General features: G+C 29.6%; 3 protein-coding genes across 6 annotated transcripts in view; 1 reads left to right on the forward strand and 2 right to left on the reverse strand.

The window, feature by feature from the left end:
• LOC101514153 (tryptophan aminotransferase-related protein 2-like) overlaps positions 1-3,791 on the reverse strand; it is a 6,129-nt gene extending 2,338 nt beyond the window's left edge. The window contains exon 1 of the mRNA XM_004501830.4: positions 3,410-3,791. Within this exon, the coding sequence (XP_004501887.1) occupies positions 3,410-3,693 (284 nt within the window). The 5' untranslated portion in view covers positions 3,694-3,791. The remainder of the gene's footprint in view (positions 1-3,409) is intronic.
• Positions 3,792-7,283: 3,492 nt separating this feature from the next.
• Positions 7,284-10,587, reverse strand: LOC101514477 (galactinol--sucrose galactosyltransferase-like). The gene is made up of 3 exons (XM_004501831.4): positions 9,186-10,587; positions 8,042-8,587; positions 7,284-7,933 (listed from the first exon to the last, which is right to left on the reverse strand). Exons 1-3 carry the CDS (start codon positions 10,434-10,436, stop codon positions 7,370-7,372), a joined length of 2,361 nt encoding a protein of 786 aa, XP_004501888.1. The 5' UTR covers positions 10,437-10,587; the 3' UTR covers positions 7,284-7,369.
• Positions 10,588-14,408: 3,821 nt separating this feature from the next.
• Positions 14,409-18,397, forward strand: LOC101514803 (uncharacterized). 4 transcript variants are annotated; one of them, XM_012716321.3, is made up of 10 exons: positions 14,409-14,685; positions 14,965-15,070; positions 15,184-15,331; positions 15,648-15,705; positions 15,791-15,906; positions 15,991-16,182; positions 16,512-16,784; positions 17,081-17,301; positions 17,454-17,669; positions 18,156-18,397. In XM_012716321.3, exons 1-10 carry the CDS (start codon positions 14,603-14,605, stop codon positions 18,273-18,275), a joined length of 1,533 nt encoding a protein of 510 aa, XP_012571775.1. In that variant the 5' UTR covers positions 14,409-14,602; the 3' UTR covers positions 18,276-18,397. The 4 variants fall into 4 exon arrangements, with proteins under 4 accessions (XP_012571775.1, XP_012571776.1, XP_027190837.1 ...); XM_012716322.3 differs by having other exon boundaries at positions 14,418-14,685; positions 18,169-18,397; XM_027335036.2 differs by lacking the exon at positions 14,409-14,685 and adding an exon at positions 14,692-14,840.
• The last annotated feature ends 947 nt before the right edge of the window (positions 18,398-19,344 follow it).

The raw sequence follows: 19,344 nt of genomic DNA on the forward strand, positions 1-19,344 counted from the left end.
CTTTCCCTTATTTGTAAAAAGCAGTTAAACTAGTTGAAAAGTATAAAATGATGTAAATAATATATTTTTAATTAATATACACAAAATTAAATAAAATAATAATGATAAAATAGAAGAAAAATGAAAAGCCATAAACTATAAAACCTCAAATGCTACTTTACATAATTTATCGAAAAATATTATAAGCTTAATTAGAAGAAAAAAACGCTATAAATTCAAAGAAAAAAAAATAGTTATTAAACAAAACAAATCTATTAATTTAAACGTTAAGTTATATGTCATTAGTTTGTTTTTTGAACTTACCAAAATCTATAAAAAAAAATTATTGCACTAAATTTATCATTACAATATTGGTATTTGATCTTATATAGTAGCATAAGAACCATTAGATTTAGAAAGATAAAAGATCTATTTTTAATCTAATGGCTCCCAAAATTGTTGCATTGTGATATTGTTGTAGGGATCTATAAAAAAAAAATTAAAAAAAAACCTATATGTTTTGCAAGTTTTAAAAATTTATGTCTTAAAAGCTCCACAAATTATGATTATTTTTCAGATATATTATCTACAGTTTGGACTGGACAAAAACTCCGGTTATGAAGGCTAAATTTAAAACTGGATCCAAATCCATTTTAAATATCTGGTTAAAATCATATGGCTATAATCCGGTTTATTTATAAATCAGTTGGATAACCACTTATGTTTTATATTTGATTTTTATCTGATTTTTATCCACTATTAATATTTTATTAATTTTGAGATTTTATTTCTTAAAAAAAACTTAAAATTTATTTTTTTCGAAAAAATTATCGGAAAAAAATAAAAAACATTTTTTTCTCAGAAATATTTTAAATCGAATTTTTTCTCAAAAATTTTGATGAGAAAACTTTTTAAAAAATTTATCCAAAAAATCAATTTTTAAACTATGAATAAATGATATTTTAAAAAATAATCAAACTTTAATCGATTTAAAAAAAATCGATTTTAAAATTTAATTTTTCAAAACCGGTTGTTTAATTATAAACCGGTTATTTAACAATAACTAATTTTACAATTGATTTTATAATCGCTTTTAAACTAAATAATAAATTTAGTTATAAATCTAAATCTATATATTGATTTTAAAATAGATATGATTTGGTTTTTTAAAAACCAATCATCCACATCCCTATATGCAGGACAATAGACCCTACTTGTAGTGCCAAAATGTACCCTTGCATAGGGAAAAAAATCTCCCAGCTCTGTAACTGAATCTTTGTGAGCAAAGGACTAATAATTATGATGTTTCTTCATAAATTTAAGAACAGTTTGGGACAATCTATTAGGCAAACGAGTAATAAACAATTGAACATGCTACATAAGGGGCATTGAGTAACTAATAAATAAATAAGGGCAGCGTCTCACATGCATGTACCCCGGTTATGGGAAAGAAAGAAAAAAAAAACTGAAGTGTTCACATGCATGAGGCAAAGAATGATTCGATGTTTGAATTTACAATTATATCATCATGAATGGGAGCCATGCACGGCAATCGCAAAAGAGAGAAAGAGAATACGACAAAAGAGGTTGGAGGTGGATTTCCATTTATGCATCACCCATCATATAGTGCTTTTACTTATGACTCCAGATTTCATAGAATTCATATGAAAAATGGAAAATTCAAATTTTAATAAAAATGGGGCGGCGAAAAGTTCTAAAAAACTAATGTCACTTAGACACATCAAAGAAACACTTCCATCATAGTTTTATATTTTATGCTTACCAAAGAACAACTTCATACACATGACTCTACCAACTTATTTTGTATTCTTCCAACTACCAATTTCATGCACCAATTTATTTTCCAGTGATGTATTAATTTTAAAGTTTAATAGTTTTAATGGACGCTACCTGTTTATATAGGTGGTGTATCATTTATTAATATTTAAAAGTTGTCTTAAACTTTAATGATGATCAACCATAATTCTCTCATTTATATAGTTAAGACAAATACTTGGCTTTAATAATATTAATAAAAGTTATGATTAAATGATATTAGAAATAAATATTTATTTATGAACCTTGCAATAAGGTTTTCCTTTGTTTTGTTAAGTGTTTGTGGTTTAAAAAGTTAAAAACACTGGCTATAAAATATGTATATAATTTAGTGTTAAAGTAGGTCTAAGTGAGAGGGTGGGCTAATGTATATAATGATTTTGATATAAACAATGTGAGAATTGAGTAGCCCGCTGATAGTGCTGGTTATTGGTGCTAGTCAGTGTTACACTACCCTACTTGACTACTCCCCTAGCTAGCACGGTACCTCCAATGTTTGGGGCTTCAAGTGGAACTATACTTCACCAACTAACTTTTCTGGTAGATATTTTCATAGGTCTTATACAGTAAACCGGTACGCCTATAAACCAATTGGTTGAATCTCCTACACAATACAAGTCGTATGCTCAAACTTACAACTTTACCATTTTTAAAGTTTAAAGTAAATTTTAAATATTGATACATTATGAAGATGTTGCACCATAGAATATATCCCCTCTTCCAAACTTTGACATGGAGCTTATTAAACTAATGGAAGTGTGAGTTGAGGGCATAAAACTAGAGAGAGAAAAAAAGTTATTGGACCAAAAGTTTAGTGCAACAAATAAACTAGCTTTAAATTATTTGGGGGAAAATGCTTTTTATGGAAGTAAATTTAGGTTAGCAGAGACATCGTAGACACATTTTACACAAGCTCTGGAATAACAATCAATATCCTTAATGATTATAATTAAATTTAGGAAAATGATGGATAGAAACCTAAGCACCCAACAAATATCTTGAGAGAAAAAATATAAAGTGATGCGATATTAATGACATGATAAAAAGAGATATGTGAATAAAATAAGGTGTTAAATGAGTATAAAAAATTAAAATATACACAAATAAGAGATCCGATAAATATTTTAGCTTCAAGAATATTACAAAAATAGATATATTTATGAATTTATGTCTCCAACAATGCCCTATTAAGCAGTCTCAAATGAGCAACATTATGCTTTAATAATGTGATAATAAAATATTTTTAGGTGAAATTAGCAAAACATTTAAAATCAAACAACTTTTCATACTATTTTTGTCTTATATGTCTGACAAATTTTGGCAAGAGAAAGCCACGTTAAAGACAATGACTTGTCCCTGTTTTTTCTGGAAACAAGAACAGAGCACAAAGAAGGGCAGAAACATAGTAGCTAGCAGAAACAGAGAACCAGTATTGGCTCAACTCAAATAATAAGTAGAGATAATAAAAATGACAATTAAGTCATTTAAAATTAATCAAAAAAATTGTTCAATATACTTAGAACTATAAAATGTCAATCACTAATAATGAATAAACATAAGATTAACCATAATATAACAAACAAGCATCACTTACTGGTCGAGATTGATTACTTTGTTCCTGCTTCCTGTATGATATTTGCAAGTAGAATTCCCCGAAGACAAAGTAGATGACATAACCACACGTGATTTGAGGATATTATGTGTTTTTGTGTCAAAATCAGCTCTAGAAATTGAATTTCCTGTTTCATTCTTCAAACAAGAGTTGTCATGGCCTTCTTCACCTTCGTACACTATTCTCAGTATTAAGCTCACATTTAAAGCGAGTGATAAAACTAAGAAGTGTCTCAAAGAGAATACGGTGCTAGAAATCTTAGCCATGTTCTACCAAATGCAAAACAGAGCAAAAGGAAAGATAGTTTATTGAAAAAATGAGTGAGGGTCGATGTTGTTTGTGGAAGCCTTTTAGAATTAAATTGCATTGGTGTTGGACACCCCGTTATTTATATATTGTTTTTTTGGTATCTTTTTTACATACAAATTACCAAGTTAAAATGTAATGCTGGAAAAACTAATCATATATTAAAACACTTGATTAAAATAATCAAATTAATTAAAATAAATGACACATATATCTTCTTTAATTTTATTATTAATTTTTATCGTAATAATAAACTTTTTTTTTTTTTTGTATTGGATCGAAGCTTTTGGGAAGCTAAAAGCTTAGAAGCATGTTTGCATTACAAACGTGCATTAGGGATCGTGGTCACATGGCACTTCTTAGAAAACTTCAAATTTTGAAAATAAAACCTGAAGTCCACTATTTTTTTATTCACTGGTCAATTTATTTTATTTTTTAAATCTAAAAATTTAGTTACTCACTTTTAAAAATTTCTTAGCAACTGAATAATGAACTAAAAAATCATAGAGTGACGTGAGAATGCATATTTTAGAGAGAAAAAAGTCTTATCATTAAAGTTATTTATTAAATTTTATTTTTTAAATAATAATTTAATGATAGAAAGAAAAAACTAATAAGATTAATGAAAATATTAACAAATACTATAACGACGGTTAATAAAAGATAAAGAAGAAAATATATTTTTAAAAATTATTCATTTGATACATTAAATCTTAAAAAGAGATATTTTTTACACAATTTTTTTTATTTTCTTTTTTAATTCCTTAATAAATACTCTAAGTGTTGAGACGCTTATTAGCATGATTTAAATAAATTTCAAAATTAATAACCGAAAGAAAAAGTAAATAAAAATTGGAGATCATAATTTCAAATTTAATAATACAGGAACTAAAAAATTTAAATCAACAAAATTCGAAGAACTAGAGGTACATTTAAGCCAAAAAAAACAAGATTTACTCTATTTGCAAGTATACATACTAACTATTGAAATAATTAAAATTTACTGAAAAAGGTTATATCAACAATTTATATTAATCATTGCGCTCACATGTATTCATTCTGATTACTATTATAAGTAAAAAATGTTAGTATTTCTAATATATTATTGATTACTATTAGAAGCAAAGGTTAACTATATTTTTATACTCATTTAATGTTACTATTCATAATATGTAATTATTTTAATAAAAAAAACACATGTAATGTCGGTAGTTAGTGTCTAAAATGGATAATAGATTGTTTAATAAAATTAAATTGTATTTTATGTGAAAAATAGAAAAATAATTGTAATAAACTAATTTTCTTAATAACCGTGATAATTGTTATTTTTACTTATAACACTTACCAGGATGATATAAGAAATTATTTTATCAAATTTATTAAAGAGAATATAAGAAGTATTTTAAATCAATTACATAATAGATAACTTTAGGTTTAATTGTAATTTTAATTTTTTTTAATTAAAGAGAATATAAGAAGTATTTTAAATCAATTACATAATAGATAACTTTAGATTTAATTGCAATTTTAATTTTTCTATTACGAAATTAGGTCTCTTATTTAAAAAGTATATAATTTTGGTCAATCTTTGTATTTTTAAACTAAAAAATTGTGGTTTTAGATATTTTTAATGACATTGCATATAATATAGTAAAACATAGATGCATTAACTATATTTATATTATTAATTAAATTATAAAATGAAGGATTTCATAAATAAAAACTGAAGTTTTTAGAGAGTCTTTTTGTAATTTTATAGGTAATAATTATTTAACATCGTTGTATTATATGTTATATATTTTAAAACATATCAGATAGTTAAAAAATATAAGGAATTAACCAAAATTATTATATTTTAAACTTTAAAAATAAAAAATAAAACTTATTTCGTAAATTAATAAAAAAAAAATAATAGATGAACAAAATTACAATTAAACCAAAAATTTGATTTTTTACTCATAATTTTCTAATTGATGAACCAACTAAAGACCTCCTTTTAATGATGTCTACCACATCAACTAAATTGGCTACCTTCCATTTGAACAAAATATTATTTTTTTTCTTCGTAAAAAGCAGAGTTTTTTTTCTAATCATCAAATGCATCAAGTAGTAGCAAACAAAATAAGATAAGACAGTTTATTTACATTTTCTCCATTCACTGAAGAGTTAAAAGTTAAAAATATATCCATCACTTCATTACTCAATTCACATGAAGCCAATCTTGCCAATTGAAAATTGGTTTTTCAAAATGTCATTGATTTAGAGTATGAGAAGAACACATAGTTAATAGTTTCAATACCTTCAAAGTAGAGCACACAATATTGTTGATGAAAGTCTCTAATGGCTCCTCTTTACTACTTCTTATGGATCTGATTTTTGGTATTTTAAACATTTTATTTTTTTTATCTCAAATTTAAATTATTTTAGAAAATTAATATATAATTAATGGTATTTTTCTTTTGTATATTTAAAAATCTAAAAAACATATATTAAATTAATTTTGTTTTTACTTAATGAATGAAAGGGTAAAAATAACTAAAGTAACATAAATTTATATTTCTTAATATTAATATCCAAAACTAAAAAGACCAAAAATCAATAACAAATAGAGTAAATTATTTGAGTTTTTTTAATACTTCAATGTTGGGACTCTAGATGCAATTCTTCTATAAAGTAATTTCCAACCAACACACTCGGAAGAAACGTTATATTTATTTATTGACCAACTATTTATTTCTAGGAAATGAAATCAGAAGTCAGACAAATACATGTTTAGTACAAGTTTCAAAAAAGGCGGAACACAAATCCATGTTTTATTGATATTGAATTGAATAACATAATAACAATCTTAATTTGGAAATGCTTTTAAATTTCTAAGTTGCTAAAGATGGTTTTTTTTACTCATGCTAAAAACGGGTTAGATATTGCCGATTGTAGTTTGAAATTTATTATATATTCTACGACTATACTTCTGCCCAACATTTTAATATAAATCCCAATTAAAAGAAAAATATTGAAAATTGAAAAACTTTTGAAAAAATTCTTGATACATTAACTTTTTAAAAAAAATGCAAATTATTAAAATGTATATTAAAAATTTTAATTTGAAATTTTTTATAACAAATATATTAAAAAACTTAAAATTTAAATTATTCAACATAAAAATATTTTTAAAAATTCAAATTCAACATATTTTGAAACGTATTTGAGTAATGGAAAATTTAATTTTGAATTTTTTTAAAACACATAATCCAAAGAATAAAAAACAAAAATTGCATAATAAAAAAATTACATTAATTGATTGTTTATAAATATTTATAATCTTTTATTTAATCAACTCTTACAATTATCACTATTATTTAATTTACTTTTTCTATTTATCTTTTATCAATTACTTAAATAAAGAATTAAATCCCCAAGAGTAGCTTCATTGATACCAAAACTGGAGGAAGTAGAGGGTTAAGCTATGAGAATCTACCTTTTTCCATGCCTTAATTGTAGTACAAGGCTCAAATTTCATTAATAAAGCACAACAAAGAGTAAAAACAGATTAAAAATTAAATATATACATTAGTTTTATTCACTTTAAAACAGAGATACATATTGCATAGGATCCCAATTGAACTTTATAAGGGATCAAAATAAAAACTCAACCAAAGACAATCTTGAAGAACCAGGCCAAGGAATTTGTACTTTCACCATTTTGTCCTCATAATCAAATTCCACAGCCACCCCATCTATTTTGCAACAAAGTGGCTTCTCTGATGCAAACACTTTCATCTTCCCACAACCCTTCACCCCAATTTTAGCCAAACTTGCATCATCTTCAAACTCCACAGACTGAACAGCACCACCAGAATTAAGCATGTTCACTAGCCCAATTGGAGCAAACTGAATTAACCTCTTGGAAAAAACTCTCACTGGAGACACTGTCATCAGCTCAAAACTAAACGGCTCGAGCGAAACCTCCAGTTTATCGGAACACTTCATGAGCTTCAGTTTGTTCTCCTTGAACAAATACACAGCAAACACATCCACACCTTTCATGGACATTGGAGTTTTTCCATTGCACCATTCAATGTCTTTAGGACTTGCAGAACATGTCACTGTGTGTGAAAATTCAGACGCACTCTTGTTTCGCCGTGTCACAGGACACCACCCACCACCTTGGCAATTGAATAAACCCAAAACACCTGTGTACTGTAATCAATGAACTCTATTCAATTCAATCCAATAGTATAAATGAAATATATTCTAAATTGAAGTAATTAAACTACTAAAAATGAAAATGCAAGAAAAGTGACTGACTTTGTTGAGATTCCAAATTTTGAGCATTGTTTTGCCATCATGTAAAGGGTCTTGAAACAAGCAATCTCGTGTAGGAAGTGCATAATGTTGACAAGGCAAGATAGAACCATCAGGAAAAACAAGAGTTTGAAGCAACTTGAAGTTGTGATTACCAACAGAATCACTAACATAAATAGGTCCACCAGAAATGGCTCTAGAAGCAGCATGAAATTCGGCACAAGGGTGAGTTGACTGAAACATATCCCAATCAGGTTGAATAAAATTTCCCATCCATAAACTGTTGTAGGCACAATGTACCATGTGACAACCTTGAAGCCAATATGTACCGTTTGGGTCTCCTGAGGGATCAGAGCACCAAAAATCATCGCCTACTCGACCGAGTGATATGGTTTCTGTTCCGAGGAGAAAGAAATCGTTACAATGCTCCATGCTGGCAATAACTCCATTACCTTTGAAATGTTTCTTCACTGATGCTGTAAGTGCTTTGTAATAAGCTCTAGCAAGTTCAACACGTCCACCGTATTCCTCTGAGAGTAACTCAAGCAACTATAAAATGCAAATAACCAAATATTTAAACTTCAAAACTATTTTTTTTTTTGTTATAATACAACACCATTCTACCAAAAACTTAGTGTTAGTCTTTTGCTTTGTGGGCTGGGGATCCCATGCGTATGGGCTTAACTTGAGGCCCAATTCATACATACAATTGCCAAATTTTATAAGGGCCTATACTAATAGAACATTATGTATCTTCAATGTCAAGAAAAAATATATTGAACATGCCGTTCATCACACTCAACGACCTACAGTTTTCCAGCTACATCTTTTGCAATTAATTAATCGATCTTCATTCTTCAATGTCCAGTTAATTATAAAGTTATATCTTCAATATCACACGGTACATATTACTTCATTCCTACGCTACTATCACGGTATAATTGATGCTGAAATTTTTATTTGCAAGATTCCATTATAAATTCTAGCACTGCTATTATTATTCTTTTTTGTTGATAATTAGCATTGCAATTTATTGATATTGTTGTATATTGAGTCATAAATCTTATAAAACTATATCTCTTATCTATGTGTAATTTGAATTTTCCCAATAATATAAGTAACCTTTTACAATTGTACGAAGACTTACATGGATAACGTCAACCTTAACGCCGTCAATTCCCACCGATGCCAAATGAGAGTGGAGCCCATCATACATATCTTGGACTTTATTTGGTGGCACTAGGCCCACACCATTGTGAAGAATCTTATCCACCGCTAAATCCTCCATTGTCATATTCAGCCCCGGAGACAGCTTGGGAGCAACAAGTTTAGCCTCGGGCATTCCCGCCACTTTAGGTCTAATCCCACCCCAATACCCACAAAGCGCATGCCAAACATAAACATTCTCCACACTCCGAAACTTTGTTTTCAAATCCCTAATAAAACCACCCATACCTTTTCCTCCATTATTATAAGGACTTTCATATTCCCTAAATTTATAATTCTCCTCAAATTTAATTAGCCTACATGGCATTTGTTCCCCAGCTGAGGTTCGGTTTATTCCTTCTTGGTCCGTAATTGGATCCTCGTCATGACAAATAGATTGCCATCCATCGTCGATTATAACAAAACCTGGAGGACACCCACCCTCCTTAAGACCCTTCACACCTTCCCACACACCTTTTGGATGTACCTTCAAGTAAAACGCGTCCCACGTGCACCAACCGAATTTCTCAATAATATTCGGTGGTGTTTTCTTTTCGAGAACCTTGAAAGTTCCTAAGTGGGCCCGGATTACTTTCACGGCTTCTTTTACTAAACGGTATGGATCGTTGCTGACGTGGATGTAAAGACATGTTTTAAAGTGGGATTCGGTGACACGTGTAGAACCGCTTTCGACGCACATGTCCACGTAGTCGTTGAGACCGGGTTGGAGTGAGGTTCGGAAAGAGTTTTCGAGGATTGGGAGGAGTAAAACATAGGGTCGTCCTAAGGAGTTGTTTTTGTCTAGTATTAACATTTGGGTTTCGTGTTCTAATTCGTGTCCGTTTGTTCCAATCCAGTGAGTTGTCCACCAAACCTTGAACCTGAATATGCTCATGAATTTGATGGCTTTTAGTTTGCCAAGTGGAACCACGTGGCGGCTTTTGGGTTCGGTGGCGTCGAACCCAACGAAGCAACCTTGTGACGTGGTGTTTTTGTTTTTGGTATCGTTGTTGGATTTGAAATGGTAAGGGACGGTTGTTATGTTTGGAGGGACTTGGGTGAGAAAAGGGTGCCCATTTGCGAGAAAACTTGATTCGTGTAAGTTTATGGATAAGGGAAAGTTACTCTTATTATCGATGAGGCCCATTAAGTTTAAGGGGGTCGAAGTTTTCGTTATGCTTGGTGGTGCCATGGTGATTGATGAGACTGAGCTAGCTTATTTACTACTTTAGTACAATTAACTTGTAGGAATATTCTAAAGAGAGACGGGCTTAATTTGATGGTTAACTTGGCTATTCATGAAATTTGGTGGCTAGATGTGGGCTTTATATAGGAAAAATGATAGCTTACATGGTTATAGCACGAAAGTTGTAATGCTTTAAATTGTGGATGGATCTTTCTAGTGAGCCAAGCAATTAGCGATAATGTAGGGGTATATGGGTCACACTACCATGCACATTTTCAATTACGAATAATTCCCCATGTAAATTAATATGAGCTTGTTCATTTTTTTATAATAAAAAGAGCTTCTTCATTAGTACTACTAATAGTTTGCATTAAGAATTCAATTTATTGAAAATACAGTAGACATGCTAACGCGCCCAGCAAGGTGGGTTTTGCCTCCCACCTCTATATCTAATTAGTCGGAAAATTTTGTTAACATTTTCGTAACCGGAATTTAAATCTCTATTTTTCGTGTGCAACAGAAAATTTAGATTTTTCTGTTTACATAAACAATAAATTTAATAATTATATTTAAAAAAATATTAAAATTATTATTTTTAAAAATATAATTTTAATGTTAAAAAAATATTAAATATATTAATTATTCACATTTATATAAAATATAAAAATAACAATAATATTTTTAACGAAAATAATTATTTAACTTTAATTCTTTCTACCTTTAAAGTAAGGGTGAATCCATTCCCAAGCTTGCTTGGACAAATGACATACAACGAATTTTGAAAATAAATATTTTTAGTATTTAATACACTAAAAATAAATTATAAGATAAAGAAAAAGACATATCTTATAGATTATGTTTCCATTACATTTTGATTTTTTTTTAAATAAATATTGAGTCTTGTTATAAAAATCTTTAAATGTATTAAAATTATAAAAGTAAACTTTATTATGTTTTTTTTAGTTATTTTAATTTTTAAATATATTTTTAGATAATCAATTTAATCTTCTTGTTAGTTACTTTGGTTTATAATATTATTAACAAAAAAGACATTTAAAAATGTATTTATAATTTTGATAAATTTATATATTATAACATTACATGCAACACTTAAAAGTGATATATATATATATATATATATATATATATATATATCTCTATTATTCAAAATTTCTAAGTCCCCCTATTTAAAAATCATATAAATGAAAATTTATGATTGGTTGATAGTATAATTATTTTATAACAGATTATAACAGATTTACATAAATTTTTCGATCTAAAATTTTTAATGACTCATAAACATTTAAAGGATAATTTTGTAACCATATTAAAGGTAAATTATTTAAGCGAGAAAAAAAAAAACAGATAACTTTTTTTTACCACACAAAACAAAACTTTGTGAATATACATTTTAAAAGATAAATGACTTAAATAAAAAAAAATAAAAAGACCTAAATGTTACATAGAAATAAGATAAATGACATGTAATGTAATTTTGTGATTAGTTTATTATTGTTGTTGTGAGTAGAGTTTGCAAATATAATTATAGGTAAGTTAATAAATTTATTTTAATTTACATTAAATAAAGAAAATTAAATGTACTCAGATACTTTCCTTTCATATTCTTTAAATAAAGTCAAATAGATTGCATTTATGTCCATCATTTAGTTTGTTTTATTTTAGATTTCAAGATTCAATCTGAATTCAAAATTATCCTCTTTATATTATCTATTTTATTTCAACTAATTTAATTGCATATAAAACTCTTTCTGATATTAAAAAAAAAAATATTAAATGTACTCAAGTCAGGTGCATAGTTAAGAGGGAAAAATATGTGTCACGATTCCTCAAATTTGATAAAAATATTTAAATTATATATAATCAATTATTATAAATTTTATATTTTTATTAAATGTATATATTTATTAATCAGTTTGATTTATATATATATATATATATCTTTTATTAGTTAATTTAATTTTTAAATGTATCTTTTATTCGTCTATTTAATAGATAAGATTATTAATAAAAGAGGTATTTAATAATATATTTAATTTTAATATATTTAAAATTATAGTGTCTACATCTCACTTATTAAAAATCAAAATCACTTTTAAATTTTATATAAATGTTGAAATTTTGGTTGACGTTTCTTGAAAATTGATTCCTAACATGTTCACTAATTAACTAATCTTCTTTAGAGAGTTTAGTTGAAGATTAAGAGACACACAAAAATTAAAATAAACAATTAATATGACATTAATTAAAAACATTTGTGCATAAAAAAAATACTGAACTAATTTCGTTAAAAAGTGTGGAAATAGAAGTAAAGAAAGCAAGTTTTTCAAACACTAAACAAAAACAAACAAAACTTGATTATTGTTTTGCAACCAACTTTGGGAATATACTCGAATGTGCTCAACTAACACCGTCAATACTAACAACTTGCAGTTAAGCAAGAATAAATGCACATCAATCTGCCATGAAATGCAATAGACGTTTCTGGAAGAAAAAATGCAGCATCAACCGCTATAATATTAAGTGGGTCCCTCCCATAGGACGGTTCTTTTTTTGGTGGAGAAAGAAGGTCAATTGGTTACTTTGGAGTTTTAAATCAATTTTTAATTCTTCACGCCAATTCTGCTACTGCTAGTTTGAACTCGTTGCTTTTCTAGATGTTTCATGCACTTCTGCTTTTCTAGATCATTCATGCATCTGTTTTGCTTTGCGATTTCTTTTGCACCAATGTGCTTAATTTGTTTACGTATATTGTTTGTTTTTCACGCTAAACTTGAAATTATAACTCATCGTCATTGACTAACTAAAGACTCTAAATTAATTTTCAAACGATTAATATAAATTGAATATTAACTTTGATTTAGCTGATGTCGTGATTCTAACTTCTATAGTTAATTTGACGGATACTATACTGACAATAATGTTTTTTTTTCAAATAAACATGACAGTAAAATTGAAATAAAAACACAATATTAATTTAATCTATAAAAAAATATAATTTATTGATAAAATAATTATAATAAATATAAAATGATGTCGATCTAGTTGTTGAATTTAAACAACGTCAAATTTTGCATCATAGTTTGTATTGATTCAACATATTTTCATTTGTAATATATCCTAAATCCATTTCATAGAACTATAATTGATATTATTCAATTGCAATTCAAACAAACACAACCGTGAATTATTTAAAATATAATTAGTCCATTATCGTATTACGCTGCTCCAACAAAATAACTGGAAAAAAAAAGGGAAAACTTAACAAATGATGGAAAAATAAAATCAGATTTTTATTTCAATCATTTATTAGAATAGCATAATTATATTTGAAGTGATTATTAATTGTATTTGTTTAAATTGCAATTCAATCAAATCAGTTCGAATTCTATGTACAGAATATATTGCAAATAAGAACAAATTCAGTCAATACAATGTAAATTTTAGTTTTGTTTGAATTTAAGGACTAAATTGACATTATATTATATCTACAAAGACTATTTTGATAGTAATTATACCTTTTAAGAGATATTTTTAATAATAAATTATATATTTTAATAATCAATTTGACATTATATTATATTATTAAAGATTATATAATAATAAATTATATCTTTCAACTATCAAATTAACATTAAATCATGTTTTTATTTCAATTTTAATATCATATACTTTTTTTAAAAAGTTAATATCAATTTAGAGTCCCTATCAAACCAAACCAGTTGTACACATCGCACGTAATCACAACGTGATGAAATTCACAAAATTAACAATTAATTTAATATCAACGATAAAATGATAACGAATCACACTATGGAAAACGGAAATGGGGAACTACCCTTGTTTTTTATTTGCACATGTGACATCAACAACAAATCCTTGACTAAAAAAAATAGCAACACATCCTAAACGGGCGATATTTATTTTCTTTCTAATAATACATCATATAATAAAAAAGCAACTTCATCTCTACTTCATAAAATTGTTATAAAGTGTGGTGGGGTATAAATGTAATTTAAACGGCGTAATGTATTTTGACGCAGTCGTAGAGAACGAAAATTAAACCGACAGTTAAAGGCGAAGATTCTTAGCCAGGTTCGTGGTATTGATCACAAGAACTTACTCAGCAATTCAGCAACCGAATCGCAGAACCTATGGACCATCAACCTCTTCATTTGGATTACACGGATTCTCTCTTTGTTTGGGACCAAAATTCCCAGCTTTACTTCCACGCCAGGTTCTTTTCCTCTTAATGCTTCTCTATTCATCATTATCCTGTTTCCTCTATTTTCTTTCACCACCATTTCAATTTCAATTTCAATTTAATTACTTGTATATTATTATTGGTGTCCACGTGTCTGCCTCACTGTTGGGTCAATATGTGCTTCATAGGTCAGTAGATAATATGTGAATCATGAAGAAAAAAAAAACAAGCTTCTGCTGTTAAATTTCTGCTTTTATTGTGTAGTCTGTGGACATTATTAATTTTTGTGTCTTGTTTATTAACTTTGTGCAGTAGTGGATTTTATCATGATCCTAATGCTGGCTGGTATTATAGCACCACAGATGGTGTTTATTACAAATTTGAGGATGGGAATTATGTACCTTTGCCTTCTAATAAGGTAGGTAAGGTTTAGCCTTTTAAATTCATTTACATCTTTGATTTTTTTAAATTAGACTCATGACTAGTTGTAAATTCAAGTTGGTGATTGAAGTTTTATTGCATGTGTCTCAGGATGATTGTGAAGAAGTGTGCAAGGAAACCAAACTCGAAAGTCCTCAACAAATACACAGTATTAACAATGAGGACTGTCCTTCCTTCGTTGGAAACGAATTTGAAACTAACCAGCAGATAGGAAATTTGTCTGAGGAAGCAGCGGATGGTAAGTAGTGTCAACCTGCAAACTCTATTGCTGTATTTTCATGAATACTTGATGTTCATATTATCAAAGATAGTTTTGTCGAAAATGTTACAGTATGATACATGTTAAGCAATGTAGAGGGAGAGGGGCTTAGTAGTTGGTTACTTCCAAGTCCCATATAACTCTGTCCCCTACATCTGCAGTTTTTTTTAAATGTAATGCAATGGATACTTGATTTTTTGCCTATGCTTTGAGCATCAACATTTTGATGTTTCAGACATGCAGCAGTAATTAATATGAGTAACTTAAGCCTTCTAAGTAGATGTCTTTGTAATAGATGCCGTGAACTCCACGAACAGTCCAACTTGTGAAAACCCTCCACCACCATCAGCATGGTATCCACCTTCCACATCTTTATTCTGTTGATGATTACACTATCAAAACAAATTCTGAAAAAATTAATCATTTTGCTAATGACAGGTTAGAGGACACACTTATTGATCTTTACTTATCTGGCTACACCAACACAGCACTTAGTGCAGCTGATTCAGAGACAATGCCCTTGGAAACAGATGGATATATGTCCACATTTGAAGGTGCTGGCTTGTTCATAAATAACTTTTCTGAAAAAAGTGATTACTGAGGATCGCCCCTGAATGAATGTATTTCTCAATGTATAGCTTGCAGCAATACTAATGAAGTGGAAGGTGAGTGGACTACAGGCCCGGCGGATGAAAATGGCATGGCTGATTATGAAAAAATTGTAGATGAAGGCGTAGCTTACTGCGATAGTTATGAAGTGGAAGAAGGTGAGTGGATCCCAGATTTAGAGGACGAAAATCACATAGCTGATAGAAGTACCATAGATGAAGGTATTGCCACTTTGTTCTCATGTCTTAATAATCATCTGAAATCTTGTGTCTAGCATTTTCTATTCCAGTATATACTCTATATACTTAGAAAAAAAACTCTGACAAATTATTATCATGCGCACTATGGCTATACTGCAAGAATCAATGGGTTGTTCGCTTGAAGGTTCAAATAACTAATCATTGTATATTCAGTAATCTAGTTTGCCTCAAGTTCCCTGTTAAATGCTTTTGTTTCTCTGCATGGATTGTATAATACTGTTTTCATACCATGAGTGAGATTGCATGCCGCTTTTTTTTTTTTTTCATATATTTGATGCATACAATTATAGGTATCTTGTTGGATGAAGAAAAATGGCGAGCCCAGTATGGTCAAGTCATTGAATCAAGGAAAGATTTGGTTTTAGAGTTTCCAATTGTGGACTTGTGGGATTGGGAAATGGTTAGAGTATCCAAAAAAGATGGAAAGGATAGGGTGGCAAGGTTGGTTGGAAGACTGGTCAAACAATCTGCAAAGCGACATCCATCTATCTCATCTGGTGAAAAGAAATTTAGATCTGCTCCTATCTGCGAAGTATATCTCGATCTGGTACGCGTCAAAACAGGTTTGCATTTTACTCTTGTATTTGCTGGTGCATATCTTTTTCCATGTCACAAGATATAGCTATTATGAAGAGATATGAAAGGCAACCATATACAATCTGAATGTTTTTTTCTTGTCTTTAGCCTTAATAAACATAAATTTCATTTTTAGAATGATGGACAAGTTATAATTTGAAAGCAATAGGGATGGTGGCTTGCATAAAAAGTTTCAGAATGAAGTAGTATTGGGTTTTTGAATTTGTAGTACTAGAAGTACTCCCTGGACTGAATATGGCTTTGTGTCGTGCTCTTTTATTAGGACAAGTGTATAGATTGAGAAATCCTAGTGCAAGATATGTGGCCTCATTATCAAGCTATGATTCGGCCGATCCCACAAAAGATTGGGATTTTCCTCAGCTATCATCTAATACAAATAGCACACATGTATCTAAGCCCGGTGAAAGTACACCTTCCACTTCAAATGAAATTCCTACAGAGAAGGATTTGCCTATGTTGCCAAGTCAGCTTTCTGCGTCCAAGGTATGTACTCAGATATTGAAATCTAACAATTAATGGCTGCTTATTGTTCCTTGCATAATAGATGGATGTCCACCCTTCATGTAATTCACTACTTAAAATGATATCTTCAGAATCTGTTAGCTTTTAGCTCATTTACTGTTTTGCTATGTCAGCAAATAAAATGTCAATACAGAGATCGGGCGGCTGAAAGAAGAATCTTGCATGGTGGCTTTGGTGTGGGTCCAGGACAGAAGAATCTAGCTGGCGGTTATGATACAGCATCATCACCTGATGCTTGTCCACAAGAAGCTGCAGAAGAGGCCTTGAAAATATCATTTGGAGCAGGTAGTTATGCCAGGAAACTTCTAGAAGGAATGGGCTGGAAAGAGGTATGGACTGAGTTCTCAAGTGGAAAATGTTCCATTTTTCTTTATTGAATTGAAATTCTTAAGATTTCATGTCTTTATTATATAGTTCAAGTTTTTCCTATTTAAAAACTATAACATTGGCATTGCCAATGACTTATAACAAATTTGCGTGAGAGCATCATCACCAAGGTGAAGTGAGGTATATGTGATACCATTAAAAGATCTAATCCTCCAAATCTCAAAGAGAACACAGTCACAAACCATGTACGAAAATACTTTTATCTCAATTTTAAGATGGTTTGGATTGTGCACATACATGCGATTTTTGGGATTGACTTATTTAAAGTTAGTTGTTCGCTTTAGAATGTAAATTAAGTCTTATCGACAGTCATGTACAATGTAACAAATCACAAGTTTGTCCAAATAACAATCTTTGATTTTCTTGCACTTAGAAGTGTCAAATTCACAAGTTTTTGAAGTGATCACCATTCTATAGTTAATGTTTAGCATTCTTGTGCAGGGAGAAGGGCTTGGCAGCTCTACAAAGGGCTTGGTGGAACCTATTCAACCAAGTGGAAACACTGGCAGTGCAGGTTTAGGATGGCCTCGGCGAAATTGACAAAATGAACAAGGCTGACCATGAGGCAGCGCCACACAATGAAACTTGTTATGATTCAAAATTTAAGAACACCAATGTATTAATGTACTGATAAATTGTACAATTAATCAATGAAACAGTACAATTTATACTCCTGGGAATTTAGAGATAACAGTGGATGATAGCATGCAAGCCAATTTGTTAAGGGAGAAGGTAAGACAAAGTACTGTAGCACTCGAAAGTGTTAAGTGATGTAATCCCCTTAGTCTTATTCCATAGTCAATGTATGCCTTATATAGGCTCAAGTACAGTACATGATTCAACTTATGGACACATACAACAGTTAGACTCATGAGCTCACAAGTTCCAAGTCAGTCAGGCTCATGAGCCTTAGTCAGCTCATAAGATTCAGTCAATAAGCTTGCAATGGCTGACTATATCAAACTAATTCCTAACATATCCTCCCCTAAACTGAACAACCACAAACAGTTTTGTAACTACAAACATACAAAATAACATCTACAAATTACACATGCCAAACACTTGATACCACCGCAATGAATTCAACCTCTGGGGTAGAAAGTGTGACAATTGATTGTTTCTTTGATGACTATGATAAGGCCCTTGATCCAAGCATGAACACATATTCAGAGGTACTTTTTTATCATTCAAGTCACCAGCATAATCATAATTTGACCAGCCTGTCAGCTTTTCTCCCCTTCCTTTCTCATACAATAAGCCAAGGCTCATGGTTCCGTTTTAAGTATCTAAGAATTCTCTTTGCTGCAGCCATATAAACCTCTGTTGGCCTCTCTATGTACCTTGCAAGTTGCAATCAAGTATACTAAAAAAGCTAAATCAGGTCTGGTAGCCATTAAGTACATTAAGCATGCTGCCATCTGCTAGTAAACAATTGAGTTTGTTGCCTTGCCTTTCTCATCCTTTGTCAATTTACATCCTAGAACTATTGGATTTCAAATTGTGTTACAATCCTCAATTCCGAACATCTACAATATTTCTTTAGCATACTTTTGTTGATGGATGAAAATCCATTTACTATCTTGTCTCACTTCGACTCTTAGGAAATAGCTCATTTTT

This window comes from Cicer arietinum, chromosome 5, assembly GCF_000331145.2.
Source record: "Cicer arietinum cultivar CDC Frontier isolate Library 1 chromosome 5, Cicar.CDCFrontier_v2.0, whole genome shotgun sequence".
Classification (NCBI taxonomy): domain Eukaryota; kingdom Viridiplantae; phylum Streptophyta; class Magnoliopsida; order Fabales; family Fabaceae; genus Cicer; species Cicer arietinum.